This window comes from Apostichopus japonicus, chromosome 14 (assembly GCF_037975245.1).
Source record: "Apostichopus japonicus isolate 1M-3 chromosome 14, ASM3797524v1, whole genome shotgun sequence".
NCBI lineage: Eukaryota > Metazoa > Echinodermata > Holothuroidea > Aspidochirotida > Stichopodidae > Apostichopus > Apostichopus japonicus.
The window spans coordinates 5220943-5237296 of record NC_092574.1 but is presented as its reverse complement, the minus strand read 5'-3'; the positions used below and the strand labels follow the sequence as shown (position 1 = coordinate 5237296).

General features: G+C 38.4%; 2 protein-coding genes across 2 annotated transcripts in view; one reads left to right on the top strand and one right to left on the bottom strand.

Annotated features, from left to right (window-relative positions):
* Positions 1-16354, bottom strand: part of LOC139980359 (exosome complex component RRP43-like) — a 138405-nt gene that overhangs the window by 84713 nt on the left and 37338 nt on the right. The gene's annotated exons all lie outside the window — the stretch shown is intronic.
* Positions 10371-14495, top strand: LOC139980356 (uncharacterized). The gene is made up of 2 exons (XM_071991974.1): positions 10371-10525; positions 12378-14495. The coding sequence occupies exon 2, from the start codon at positions 12386-12388 to the stop codon at positions 13787-13789; it is 1404 nt and encodes a 467-aa protein (XP_071848075.1). The 5' UTR covers positions 10371-10525; positions 12378-12385; the 3' UTR covers positions 13790-14495.

Sequence of the window (16354 nt, the reverse complement as noted above, 5' to 3'; positions counted from 1 at the left end):
GATTTTATTGGCCTAATATGGCAAGATTTCGTGTACTATGTGACAATAAGGAAGGGCTCCATTAGTGCCGATCATCACTACTGAGACGTTCGAACTAATCTGAACCGGAAAAACCTCAATATGCTGCGAACCTTGCGCAATATGACTTGGTCTCATGCGGAAATAGAGACTGGTAACTCAATATGAGACTTGGTCTTATGCAGGGGTAAGGGGGGAGGGCAGGGAGTACGTGCAATAGGGACTGGTATCTCGATGAGAGACATGGATCCATGCAGTGATCAGGAGGGACAGGAAGTATATCCCTCGGAATCACTAAAGACCAGACATCGTCGACTTAGACAAACCAGGAATAAAGTGACATATGACCAGTTGGGTGACCATACATGGTTTCCACAGCCAGCGGTTAATGAGTTGCAAACATTTCTACCAGTTCATGTCCACAAATTCCATATTTCTATTATAAAGCTCAGTCTGTACAATAAGTATTATTATTATTCAACATTTTTTTTGTTGGTTCTTCAGGATAAGAGGAACAGTTAATATTGAATATTGTTTGCCAAACATTTGCTTTCCTACATGAACATGCTCGTATAGCAGAGGCGGTTCACCTGAGATCCCAGAAAGTGTACTAAGCAGGATGTGGTTTAAGGGAAACTCCCAAAATGTGATTTATCGACGAATGGTCGTAAATTTGGGTAAGCCTTCATCTATGTTCGTGTCCATCCGGGATAAATCTTTAGGTTTCTCTCAGGTCAGCTCCCTTATAAGCAGTTAAAATGTTGGATCCTGATTTCGAAGCGTAATGATTCTGCATTCTAATGCATTATCACCATGGACAAGTGACAAGGTGTTAGTGTTTTTAGGTATCAGTGAAAAGAGTAACTTACAGACCAGTATGTATGGAAAATGGTATTATAGGTAATTTTTTTTGGGGGGGGGGAGGCGAATCGCACTATGGTGGAGCAAAGACATGGGTAACCTTTCAGTATTGTTGTCAGTGACAAAGGAAAATCACATTTTATTACATGTCGAGTATGATATCTCTCGAAGAGGGGTGAGCGTAACGGGTTGAAATAAGGACCCTACCAAATTTCATATTTAATTCGCGTTTCGAAAAAACATGCAGGGACTGTTGCATTATTGCCATTGATCAACGTTACATCAAGTTGTTTCTTGTTCTCTGTTCCCTAGCTCCTCTATGGCGGAGCATTAGTTAAGTGACCCGGTGTAACATCAGTAAACCGTCAAATTCATGCAGTGTTTGGAGCACTTCAATTTTCACAAAGCTGGAAACTCCCGATGTCGAAATTCAGTGTCATATGAAAATTACATATTGATGCTGACTATGAACATGAGGAAGGCCTACAACAATATTTTAATGTATGTCTACATAAATAACAAGTAATTTAATATTTACCATATAGAGATATTTGGCTGTCTAGTATGTAACATATATGTAGGCCCGCCAAATGTGAAATTTTGCATTGTTTGAAGCTCTTCTATTTTCACAAAGCTGGAAACTCCCGTTGTCGAAATTCAGTTCAACGATTGACAGGGTGCAGTCAGCTCACACTGTGAATATCTCATTGTGAATGCCATAGCTAGAAAATGTATGCCTGAGTCATTGACAAATGAAACTTACATATACGCATATTGATGGGGACTATGAACATAACGAAGGCCTACAACAATATTTTAATGTAGGTCTACATATATAATAAGTAATATAATATTTACCCTACACAGATATTTGGCTGTCTAGTATGTTACATGTATGTAGGCATATTACTACGGAGATCTTCTGTTCAGGAAAAACTGGTTATGTCGATCTTCAATCATAGTCTTTCAGTAATATGTGAAATTTCCTCCTATAATATATAAAGACTGTCTCCACTTGTTATAGAAACTAAAATAGAAAAAAAAACGAATTTCTATGCAGTAGTGCTGCTAAATCAATTGGTCTTAATGTAGGCCAATATATTTCACAGACGGAGGGTCAAACGTCACAATAAAACATTACATATTTGTTGTCACTGTAGCTATATGTCCTAATACGATAGAGACTATCAAGTACTTCTATATTTCAAAGAGACACATTGTATCCTTAGCTATATACAATTGTATCTCCATGATATATTAAACGAACTATGTGGTGATGACAATGCGAGATCTTCAAGTTAGCGAACTAAAATGTATATATCTTGCAAAGTTTATGAGGGAGGGGGCGGCCTGGGGAGGGTTGTTAGGGGAGTCACCTCTCCACTTTGAGTTTTTGTTTGTAGAAAAGGGAGCTTAAAATGGTGCTATCTTTTCGATCACTTTATCTATATGCATTTGCCAGTGTTATGACTTGTGTGGGTGTGTTATGATATTTGAAAAGAGGGAGGTGCTGTGAACCGACGTGACAGAGAAGGCAATGTACATATTTAAAGGTCATCTTTAATCATACAGATATCTGCGCATAGATTAAAGGTCGGTGTTTTCTTTGACTGGAATTACCCTGTTATAACGAAACATTTAAGTGATTTAGAACAGCTTCTTGTTGTATTTATAGCCAGTGGACAATTTAAATGCAACCAGAAAGATCAATCGCCGTGACAGTGGCGTCACCAGACTTTTCAGTCTGGGGGGGGGGGGGCACAGGGGGGCACCAGCATTTGATGGGGGGGCACTTAGGTGGATACGGATCGTCGTCCTGGGGGAGGGGTCTAAGGGGAGGGGTGCCCCTCCAGGCGCGGCGGAACGGGAAAATTATTGGGGGCGGGGCTAATGTGTAGAGACTATCTAAGCAGAGCGTCACCATCGGTTGGCGCGGAGCGTACAAGAAAATTTTGGGTTTTCAAACCCCCAGATGGTCGGAAACGGCACTTCCCGAGTGTTTTATGCTGCAAATACCTAGCCCTAAAATATGGGCCTCAAGCCTGCAATTTCTCAAGCCTGCACGTAAAAGTCTGTAAAAACATAGTAATTTGTATATTCGATGGTGTTTTAAGAGAGTAGCTATTACTCGTAGTGTACTCGCAAAGACGTTTTTGAGTGTAGTAAGGGGATGATGGAGAACTGGCTGAAATGAAGCAAGTCATTGGCCTTAGACGAAGTTGTGTTGCGCTTACCGGTACTCACACTCACTGCTTCCACTTTTCAAGGGGCGTGAAGACGCGGTTGGGGTAACAATGTGGTCTATAGCCAGGGGACGGGCCGAGGGTCCCCCAGCATTTACTGAAATTATTACAACTATATAGTATACGTGTGCATCGGACAGATCGACAAGTATGCATTGCAAAATGGGCAGATGCACGTTTCGGAGCCTTGGTAAATATTGGGGGGGGGGGCTTATCATGCATTTCCCCCTCAACTTTTTCTTTGGGGGGCTGAGCCCCCCAAGCCCCTCGGTTCCGCCGCCACTGCCCCCCTCCCCTTTGGAAAATTTTCGCATACGGAGGATGGGCTAGATGCAAAATGCTGCCACATTTGATGCTAAATTCGATTTGAAGATATCTCCAGAAATTGCTATTTTTGAGGTAATGATTTTAACAAGGCCCAAAATTTTGCAGAGGATATGAACCACATGCTGCCGATATTATGCCTAACCCTATCAATAGAACCCACATTTGTTGAATTAATGTGTGCATGACCCCCGACTCCTTTCTTGTCCTTCTCGTTTTCGCCCATTATCTATTAAGATGTAACAGGTTCCAGCATCGTTATTGGCTCCCAGGGATCTCACCATGCAATCCAAAGTTGATGACACATCGAGTATGGCTCAGTATGCAGGTGTGAACACTCGCCATTTGTTCCTACAAGCATCTGGCCTCAAATGACCTCTGCACCCCCTACACAACAGGGTTAATATATGGGTCCACAAATATAGGCAAGTATGGTGCCTGCGCACCCTCACATTCTCACATTTCGTCAGCTCCTAACCTGTGAACCTCAGACCAAGGCAACATACCGCAGTACCCTCCCTTCTCACAGTCATGTAGCTCGCGAAGCGGACGTGTATATCCGCTGGTATGGCGTGAGCACTGACACATTCAATGTAAATATCGACACCTGTTGTGATGGCGCGTGTTACGACTTCGATACCCGACGTTCAAGGATAAACTTTTTCATTTTTTCGCAGCTCATTTGAAGAAAATACGAATTACTGTGCTTCTTTGTCCTTATGAAAAACCAACTCAGATGATGGGAGTTGAATATAACAAAATATATATATATTTTTTTACCAACCCAAATCTCAGATGGGGGGCACTCGGGGGGCACTAAGTTTTCCAGGGGGGCACGTGCCCCCTGCCCCCCCCCCCCCTTGGCGACGCCACTGGCCGTGGCACTATCGTATTGTTGGTTTTGTATTACTGGCTTCTGCCACAGTGTCATGGTTTGAACTAGTCAGGCCACCCTACACGTAGCTTATAAAATGAGGGATTTATTACCTACTTGAATAGTTTTTTACCAATATTAGGGTAATCATATGCAGTATTTACAACTTTTTAATATAATATCGTTGGCTAAAGTATCGGACGATTGGTTAATAATTGAAAGCTCTGAAGCCTCTATAGTCCACCATATTCAATAGACCCGCCCCTAAGATGAAATTCTGGCTACACGCTTGACTTTCTGTACACTAATTTAGGAGGATTATTCCCTCAACGATTTAGCTGATGGAACTCAAGAATAAACTGTTCAATTCGGGTAAAGAAACATTCATAACAGCACCGTTACCATGGTTTCAAACGTTTGGGATTGGGGCATGCTGCTAATCTCTAAAATGACCGAACTGCGCGAGCGCGAAGCTTCCCTCCACTCAAACTCTTTGCCCCCTCCGTTCCCCCTCCTCCGGTACCAGGATGAAAAGGTTATGTCAACATAATTAACGTTCTGTTACAGAAAGATCATTCAAATGTTGCATTCGTGTGCTACAACGTGAATCATATCAAAACTTACATTTACTTGAAACAACCACAAGAAAATTAAAATTACATGAACAGTCTCTATGATGCAACTTATTGTACACCCAACTACTATGGAACGCCGGAAGGGCAATGTATTATATTGTTTACTTCTATGCCGTCTGTTATCATGTTCTTGTCTCGTTTGATGTTGTTCTCTCCTTTTATGTTGTTGTCTCCTTCAATGTTGTTGCCTCCTTTTGTTGTTGTTGTCTCCTTTGATGCTACTGTCTCTTTCAACGTTGCTGTCTGCTTTGATGTTGTTGTTTCATTATCTCAATACATTACATGTATAGAGATATTGTAACAGTACGTGGGACTCTCTCTTCTCTTAAAAAATTTTCAGCGTCTTCATACCAAGCTCTTTTTCTGTGGAATTTGCAGAGCAAGAATATATCATATAGACCAACAAAAGTTACTATTTTTTATTCGAGAAGTTTATCTCATTCTATGACTTTTTCACCGATTTATGTCCAAATCGGACTGAAAAACGATTGAATCAGACCCTTTTTGCACACGCTCCAAAACTTGTTTGTAGGGAACTTTTGCCCACGTTTTCCTGCTCATTTGTTAATTATTATTCGATGTCTTATGGTTTATTAAAGGCACGTGACATATTACTTCTCAGCGATTGGTTTGTTATCTGCGGTTTAATGTTTTATGAATGAGAATAGAATAGAATTGTCTTTCAACAGTGGTATCGTTTAAGATAGGGTCCTATTTATTATATATTTTATTAACATTTTAAACTTTCATTTGTTTTTACAGGTAGGTATGAATAAGAATTTTACTAGCTGTAAATGACATTTTATGGCTTTTTTTGCTTTATTTGATGTTTAAATGATTTTTCTTTCTTAAAACAACACTGAGCTGCCGCCCCTACTTTAAGTAAAAAGGTCGCCCCAAAGCCCCGCCTCCAAGTCTGGTTTGTAGCAGATTGGCTATGACTCATGACAGCTACATGTTAGATATACGAAAATGGCTACCCTCGCGACCAATTTTCTGTACTGTAGTTAGGTACACGAGGTGTGTAGTTTATTGCATGCTAATTACATATACACATTGTGTACTGTGGAATTTTACGTAGTGCATTTAATTTATATTAGGCCTCCGTTTTTGTAACATCCATTTAAAGACGGTACTGGTGTTCAGGTAGCTTTTCAGAGGGCCATGATAAGGGCCATGATAAGTTTGTTTGATTGCCCTTCATGTATTTTTGTATAATTACGTTTACACATTTTTGTACTTCTGAAGGCTACTTAGGCCTAGGCCTAATGCATTTAAAAAATAGATACTGTATAGGCCTAGCCCTATTACTATTATTAGGCTTTCAGTGATAGCCACATTAGCATTGTACTGGTGTTCAGACAGCTTTTCATAGAAAGGACCAGGGTAAGTTTGTTTGATGGGTACGAATAAAAGAGGAGCCGGCCATAGCATCACAACTTTTATAAGACTATAAAAATTGTGTAAGGTTATGTTTTATTTATAAGGATATAAGATGTATAAGGTTATAAGAAGTATGTTTAGCTTTCTTTTGAACCTGTGATGTTTGACATAAAATGTACAAAGAATTAAAATAAAATAACAAAATGGAGAGGAACTGAGGTGGCTATTAGGGGAGGAGGAGGCCACCCATCACTTTCAAATAAAAACTTGTAATCTTCTTTTACATTATTTTTCAAGTCATAAATCCATGAAATCTTCATGTCAGAAAAATTGAGATGGAAAAACGTGGGTTGTTTTGATACTTGGAAGTGGACACAGTTTTGATGGTAGTCACCCCTACAGTCTACAGTAACATACAGTAGGTCGATAGGCCTAGCTCTCAAGGCGGGCATCAAGAATATGGTCGAGTTCGCCTCTTCTTATTTAGCCGTTGTCATTGACGTCAAACTATATGTCCAAAAAGTCCAACAGAGACTGACCCAAGATGAAGGATACCACATAAAAAACAAGTTCTTAGGTATTCTATGACATTACTAAACCTTGCCACGTCGTTCTTTCGACAAACAGGCAATGAGCGCTAAAGGCAACACTAGCAGGATAAAGTGTAACCTGCAGAGACTGTTCGTGGCAAAGTAGCTTAAATGCAAGTTATATATTTGTTGTACCATGATTGATATTGATAATTGTAGAGACAGAGTCAAAGAGCAAAGATTTGAAATTAGGAATCGAAATTAAAACTTCCAGTATTGAGATACTGCTTCATTGATGCTCTTGTTTTTTGTTGTTATCTCCTCTGATGCCGGCGGGGCTGTTCACTTTTGACGTCAAAATACGTTTACAAATTAAAAGAATTTAGTGCTTCAGAACAAGCCAAAATGTCCAAGTGAGACAGACCAGCCCATCCTGTAGGGCTAGGTTAGACGAACAAAATGTAAGCAGAAATGATAGAAATCTCTGTAAAATCAAATCGGTGAAGAATATACGGAAGTATTTCAACCTAAGAAAAGAGATTCATGTGGTCAAGCTACACGCACGTACCTAGTCTAAAGTTAGGTATATAACATATAGCCTTAGTTAGTACTTCCATAGTAGTATTTAGTATATTATTATTGATATTAATATTAGTTAGGTGCAACTGCTAGGAATGTGAGCCATAATATTATTATTATTATTATTATTATTATTATTATTGTTATTTTGGTATTGTCGCGTTCACGGGGAAGACGATGATAGGAGAAACTACAGGAGATCAGTCGAGCGGTAAACAAGACATATTTTATACTGCTACCAGTCTATCAAGGAGGCAATGAAGTCTGTTAAAATAACCAACAAGTCGAGGCGATTCTACTACCCAAGGCTACATGTCACTATTCTGAGCTTAGATTGAGACTCTCCTCAAGTATGAATGATATCCTCTCTCCAAACTGCCAAAATGTGGAAATCGTATCTTTTTTTGTAGATATTGGACTTCCATACACTAACAAGGCTTTCATTAACAGAATAATACAAAGCATAAGCAATCAACTAGTGCTGTGAAAATAAAGCAGAACAAAATACTCTTATGTATTTCAACAATCACACTAAGAGGTCATCCAGCATGAAATAGCAAAGCTGGCTAGTATAAAAAAATAGCTTAATTTTGTGAAAATATAATCTTTAAATGACTTTTTGACCTCTAGGCCACACTAAAATGTGAAACAATACAATACAGCATGTATGGGCAATTTGTACATGCACTAATTACTTCAACTGACAATTCAATAATAAACATCAGCAGACTTGCACTTTTGATGAAATACTATTTTCACATAAAAAGTTCACCATTGTGAAAATTTAAGAAACGGTTAACATGTACTTTCGAAGATTTGTCAGTGAAGTGTGGATGATTCATCATGCATATTGCAAATTAGCTACTTTGGGCAATTTTGCCCTCACCTGTTTAATGTTAGAAAACATAAATCATTTCGTTTAGAACGTTATAGTAATATTTTCCGTTGAGTACGTAGCGTCACTGGCTTCTCTTGTTCTCTTCAAAGCAGTCTCGAGTCTTTTCGATTGACTCGAGTCCCTTATTGTTACATATGACTCGTGTCTCTTTCGTTGACTCGAGTTCCTTGTTGTTATATGTGATTCGTGACTCTTCCATTGACTCGAGTCCTTTATTGCTGTGACTCGAGTCTTTGTCTTACTTCAGTCAAGTGCCATGATCGAGTCAGAACTAAGTCAAGCCAGTCCGTTTTGAGTCGCGGTAAAGTCTTGTCACTTTCGTTCTAACTCGAGTCAAGGTTAATAGCAGACAAAACTGGACTCAGTGAGTGACCTAATTGACTTATTCCAACAATGATTCAGTCCTTTTAAGTTGCAATGGACTCTGTTTACGACAGATGAAAAGATAAAAGTTCTGAATACATCGTAATATCGTATCTATTTACATAGTACCATTACGTTCAATCCTATATTTATCAATCATCAAAATGAAACAAAGGTCAAGATTAAAATTCATTGTCATATTTAAGGTTATGACTTTTAATAGATAAAATAGTTTGTTTAACGGCGGAGAAATAACTTAATTGATGTCTGACATTTCATTAAACTCAGTAAACCATTCAAGTATCGTTTGAAGCTCTTCTATTTTCACAAAGCTGGAAACTCCCGTTGTCGAAATTCAGGTCAACGATTGAACTAGGGTGCAGTAAGCTCACAATATGAATGTCTCATTGTTAATGCCGTAGCTAGAAAATGTATACATGGGTCAGTGTCATATTAGACTAACATATACGCATACTGACGCTATCTATGAATACGAAGAAAGCCTGCAGCAATATTTTAATGTAGATCTACATACATAATTAGTAATTTAATATTTACCCTTCATAGATATTTGGCTGTCCAGTTTTTAACATGTATGTACGCCTATTACTACAGAAAATTATCTGTTCGGGACAAACTGGCTGGGTTGATCTTAAATCATAGTTTTATGGAGTAATAGACATGAACAGACAGTAACAACATGCATGACCTTTAACTACATATCCAAAACATGTTTAGAAATGATGAAATCCAACAATAGTCTTGTTATAATTATTTAGGTGACTTGATATTACATAATTTCATGTTTTGCTCTTTTGTTGATCGTTTGGAGCAGGGAGGGTGTTGGGGGAGGGGGTACTTTAGAATGCTGTTATGTGTGGTATATCTTCTAACAACTAAAATAACCACACCTCTCTGCCTTTAGTCAATCCCTCCAGTTAGGGTTTTATGTGAAATTTCCTCATATTATATCTTCATCTGTAATAGACCCCCTCCCGCCCCACGCCCCGTAAAGGAACGAATATCAATTTGCAATGGTTTGCTAAATAATTGGTCTTAATGTATTTATTTTACAGACGGAGGGCCTAACATCACAAGAAAACTAAAAAAAAAATATATATATATATAAAGATATATATATATATATTGCTGTTGTCACCGTAGGTAAATCCTTATTATCCTCCACATTCTCTGTTGTACTTGTTTCACTTTGTTTCCCGACTAACCATGTTCTTCTATATTTCAAAGAGACACATTGTATCCTTAATTATATGGAATCTTATCTCCCTGATATATTAAATGAAATATGTGGGGATGACAATGCCGAGATCTTCAAGTTAGCGAACTGAAATGTAATTATTTTGCGAAGTTTAGGGAGGGGGAGCCGGGCTGGGGAGGGTCTAAGGGGAGTATCCACTCCCCCTTTGAGAATTCCCCTCTGAGATGGTACTTAATTTGTGATGATCTTTTCGATCAGTTTACCTGTATGCATTTGCCAGTGTAATGACTTGTGTGCGTGTGTAATGATATTTAAAAGAGAAGGTGCTGTGAACAACGACCTTCCAAGCAGACGTGACAAAGAGGGCAGTATAGATATTAATAGGTCAACTATAATCATACAGATATCTGCGCAGAGTTTAAAGGTCGGTATTTTCTTTGACTGGAATTACTCTTTTGTTACGAAACATTTTAGTGAGTTAGAATAGCTAGCTGTTGTATCTATAGCAAGTGGACAATTCAAAAGCAACTCCGACTTAGCAAGATCAATTAGAAGCAAGTCAACATCGGCGAGACCAAGACCATCACAAAGAGATAAGGTTAGTTTTTAACAGTTTGATTTAGTTAATTATGTATGTGTTTTATCAGTACTACAATCCCTGCTGTAAGAATGAGATAAACAACTTAGGCTCAAAAGTACAGTTCACTCTTCATTTATTTAACAACATTGCGGAGGGTATCGACTAATTTGAAGATGCCAACATAGAGAAGTGTTATATATGTGTTTGGATATGGATATCCAAGCGCGTAGCCAGCGGGCGGTCACAATGAGATACACGGAGAGAGAATGGGAATGAAAAATAAAAAACGGGAGAGGATCATATCATTTTGAATAATTAGTATGATTTCTTTGCCTCCGTTGTTGAAGTTTTCCGTCGTATTTCGAAATTCAGGGCCAAATAAAAACTTCAGGTTTGGATGTAGTAACGTTGGGAATTGACCAGACGCCGTTTACGAAAATTAACTTACGCCTAGTTTGTCGCCTAGGTGTTTTAGAGGCAAATCAAAATCAAAATCTTGGGACAATGGGGTAAAATCAGCCAGGCGCCTGCTTAATGTACCTCTTGGAGGTGTGCCACTTTGAGTAGAAGAAGCCTAGGTGCATTTGGTAGAGATCAATCTCGGTCACCAGTTGCCAATGTGAATATATTGTTTGTCATATTTCAATGCTTTTGATGTGCTACTTGGATTGAAGTATGTTGGTCATCCTGACTATATAACGCTACAACCTAGTGTGTAACATTCATATAAGATTATTCATGCAGCATCACTGAAAACACACTGCAGGTTTGCTGTGTGGCTATGTTTGTGTCACATGATTCATTCCATTATTTCAGTATAAATATAAAAGATAATCATAAATGAGAACAAAAATATAAAATGTTGTCTAAAGGGAGGGCTTTCCGTCCCTTTAAGAACATCGATTACGGTAAGGGGATCAAAATTATGCAAAATGTTGCCATTCCCAATCAGGCAATTTAAGTTTACTTAACTCTTGTACTGAAATGACTTTTCATGACACCATATGGACCCTACCTTCTATTACGTAATCAAGTTTTAGGAAGAGTGATTATAAAAATGCTGACGTCCGTACTTGTCACTTCCACTTTCAGAATCTTTGTATTTGGTAAAAGGGCTTAGATGTAAAATGATGCTATAATTCATCGTTTTATGCGACTTTGCTGGAGAGGGAGGGAATAATGCACGTGTTTCTTTCCATGCTCCTAGTGGCTACGGCTCTGAATATATTCTGGCTCTGAATTGACTTTCTTAATCGAAAAGATTCCAAAATTTGAGTTAAATGTTAACTTGGAAGCCACGCGTGTAAGTTGTACTCCATAAGCCCTTGCGTGCTCCTCCCACATTTGTGGTCGCTTAAGCGTCGTAAAAATAACTGCTGATTGTTATTATTATTATTATATTAAAGATGAAAAATATTTACTATTACAGAATAGTATATGTGAGTCGGTATACCAAGGTATCTCATACTACAGTGACTCAAGCGGAAATTTGTTTTATGTTGAAGACGACATTCCAGTGCCATACAGAATCAAAGTTAACTTCTCTAAGAAGTATGGCTAATAAGACAAATCTGAGGCAAAGCAGATCACGAAGTGCTAAATAAACAAGTATCATATATCCTAAAGCATATATCATAGCTACCTATGTTTCCTTTGCCATTTTGTTTTGTCGTCCCCGAAAATTCTGTGGGGACTCTACCCCTGCACCCTCCTCTCTCTCTAGCTTCGCCACTGCATATCTCTGTTATACTTTTATGCTCAGTAGATCAACCAATTAGATATATGATTTCATTCATAATCGCAAGGACCTCACAAAGTTTGTTTACATAAAATATGCCAATGTATTGTTTATCACATTGTTTTTCTATAGATTCTACCATGGCCGGTTGTCATTCTATATCCGATTGGTGGAAAAAGGTTCCTTGCCATTTCAATTGGAAACTTGATCAGGACATTATGTTAGATTTAAAGTGTATAGCAAACAGCCTCGATAGTGAGTTGGAAACCAGAAATGAGATAGAATGGATGGAGACAGCCTGTGATATGCTGCTTTTCAGAGGTTATCTAGAGGTCTCTAATTTTGAAGGGGTGCAAAGTACCTCTCAGAAAGCAGAAGAGTTCTTCGCGGAAGCGGAGAGAGAAGCCATGAGAGTAACAGACGACGATGAACGTCAGGCTCACATCATCATTGTAAATGCAAACAGGTTGTGGGTTCTGGAAACTATCCACGAGGGAAAGCAGAGTGAGGACAGACGATTGAGACTTCTTCAAGAATTAGAACAAAGCTGGAGTAGACATCGAGATGAGATCTCTCAAAAGAGACTTCAAGCCTTCATAGACGCTACTGCTGCTTTCGCTTTGACAAGACTTGGACCGAATAAATACACGGAAGCCAAACAAAGATATCAGCAAGCACTAGAGACCATCAAGACTAAATCTTCGTGGTATCAAGCTCTTGGATCAGTTATTGGTCGACATGCTCGTCTGTGCTCGAACAGTGCACTGTACGATGGCATCCGTGATGAGATTCAGTTCTACGAGAAAGCGATTGAATTGGAACCAACAAACAAGTCGGCACAATGTGACCTAGCAAAGGTTTTGCTGAGAATGCCAGGTCGAGACGATGAGGCCAAAGATCTCATGGCCAACCTTGACGCAAATACATTTGAACTTATCCTAAAGAAAGGTCGTTTTTATCGTGGTTTGCTTGATTATGAAAGAGCCATTGATGTTTTACGTAGAGGAGAAGAGCTTCAGCATCCCCGATCCGAGTTGTTTTTTCAGTTATCGATTGTGTACCGATATTTAGCAGCCGAAACCAAAGACTGGAATGATAAGAACGAATATAAAAGATTGGAAATGAAATATATTGATAAATGTCTTGAACTAGAACCTTCTCACTTTCAAGGTAAATTAAACAAAGCGATTGCGTTGGGTAAGGCGCGACGTAATGAAGAAGCACAGGCAATGTTCAACGGTATGATTGAGGAGTACAAAGGCTCTCCGTATTATTTGATCGAATCTCAATTTCGACGTGCTTATAGCTTGTTTGTTGTTAATGGAAAACAAGTAAATGAAAATGTCGCGAAGGCATATGAAGATGTGATAGAGACAGCACTTGAAATAACGAAAAATGTAGCTATTTCTGCTTATTGTAAAACTGCTGAATTTGCAAGGAAGGCCAAAGAATATTTACAACAATATTATGAAACACTAGAGGATGGCGATATCATGGCACAGAACCTTCGTATCAGGGTAGCAGAGATTGGATTGAATGATTAGGTATCGATTGAGTGACCTAAGCACTTGGAGAATATACTCAACTATACTCAAATCAGACAATATCGGTGACTTTTAAAATACCTTTTCCAAATGATAAATGAGGTAGCAGGAAGATTATTACACTTCTGCTGCCCAATTGTTTGGCTATTCCAATTCCAACCACGGGCTATCACTTCTCGTAGATTGGGTCCTCCTCCTCAATTGTTGCATGGTGATGTTCGATAAATTTGTGATTGTTTTTGTTTAGTAACTTCCAGTGATTGTACAACCAAATGTATATGATCACTCCAACGATATAAGGTCAATCGTCAAGGTGCACTATTTTAGGCGAGTTGCATATTATTAAAAGGCGTATGTTTAGTTTTTCCTTTTTTCTTTCCATTTCATTACCCTTGTCAAAGTAACAGAGGAAGTTATGGTTATCTTTCTTTCTTGCCGAAACGGCTCTGTTTACCTTTCCCCAAAAATCACAATTAGAGACCCTCCTACTATAGGGTCTCTAGTCACAATCAAGTCCAATTACAGGTTAATTAAGGCTAAAATGTTCATGTTTCTTTCTTTCATCTTTCTTTCTGTCTTTCTTTCTTTCTGCACAGTTTCCTTTGCTCTTATGATAGATATTGTCTATTACAGTTGTTTACCTGTTCTTGTAACATACGGTTCAATAAAATACCAGGCTGACTTGAATTTTCGAGTTATCTCATATTTTGTATATTCGTTCATGTTTATATATAGTGTATGTTCCTTACATTAGTATATTACACAACAGCATTGGTTCAGGCAACAACATGTGTTGAAACGAAGCGATGAAGACGACAACATAGTTTGAGACAGCAACATAAGTTGAAAGAACAACATGTAAGTGATCAACAACATAATTTTAGACAAAAAAATACTACAGCGCCCTCACTTCATATTCCAGGCCCATGGAATGAATCGTCTTATCATTCCATGGTGTCTGATTTTACTATAGGTAAATTTCTTTTAAAAAAAAAACGAAAGAAAAAAAGAAGAATATTCACCTTGCTAATTTACATGTATAGTGATTGGTCTACAGTTCCGGTCCATCTTGTAACGTTCATGGACGCGGGATTTATCGGTGTTGGTCTGAAAGAGAGATCTATATACTGTATTGTGTTTTTGCGTGACGTGACCCGCGTTCAATCTCCACATCGCCATCCTTTACATGTCCTAAATTGCACGTAAGTAGAATTCAAGTTCTCTTAAGTTGAATTAAAATTCATTAAGTGAAATTTTATTTCACTTAAGCAGAAATTCAGTTTCACCTAAGTAAAATAGGCACATAGTTTACTTAAGAAAATGCCATTCACTCACATTTCCATTCATTTAGTTGAATTGAATTTACACTTAAGAAGAATTGGGAGGTAAATGTTGAAACAGATTTAGTGAGTGACCTAATTGACTTATCCCAACAATGATTGAGTCCTTGTATGTTGCGATGGGCACAACACTCTATTTTCGACAGATGAAAAGATAAGAAGTTCTGAATACATCGTAATATCGTGTTTGTGTACATAGTACCATTTCGTTCAAACCTATATTTACCAATTATCAAAATGAAAGAACGGTAAAGATTAAAATCCATTGTCATACTTGATGTAATGACTTTAAATAGATTAAATAGTTTGTTTAATGGTGGAGAAATAACTTCGGCTCAGTAAACGGTGCAATTCATGCGTTGTTTGAAGCTCTCCTATTTTAACAAAGCTGGAAACTCCCGTTGTCGAAATTCAGTTCAACGATTGACCTAGGGTGTTGTCAGCTCACAATGTGAGTGTCTCGCTGTGAATGTCATAGCTAAAAAATGTATGTATGAGTCAGTGACGTATTACCCTTACATATATATTTAATATATAGAGATATTTGACTGTCCAGTGTCTAACATTTGTGTCGGCATATTACTACAGAGATCCTCTGGTCAGGACAAACTGGCTGGGTCGATCTTTAATCATAGTTTTATGGAGTACGGTAATAGACATTAACATACAATAACAACATGCATGACCTTTAACTTCATATATCCAGAAAATGATCAGAAATGACGAAATCCAGCAATTTCTGCGAAAATTATTTATGTTATTGATAATATACATAATTTCATGTTTTGGTCTTGATTGATCGTTGGGGCAGTGAGGGTTTTGGGGTGCGGTGGGGGTGGTGTGTTCAGAAGGCTGGTATGTGTTGAAGATCTGCTGACGACTAAACTAACCACTGTTAAAGTCTTTCAGTAATATGTGAAATTTCTACCTACTTTATATATAAAAAGACTGTCTCTGTCATCTTTGCCGATGTGTATTTTTTTCCTTAGCGCGGTTGAAGGGAAATTTCCGCTTGGTCGAGGTCGGGCAAATGTCAATGCTGCCCACGTCCAATTGTGTTAAGGGTGTGACCTTTTATACTCGACTCCTTGCTTGTAATCGATGCGTACTTACGTAATATATATATGTTACAAATGCTTCATTCCTCTCCTGGTTCAGGGTGGCGTCGTATGTGGTCTCATAGCAAAAGTCCTGAGTAGTATAAAGCCGCCGTTAACCCCAGAAA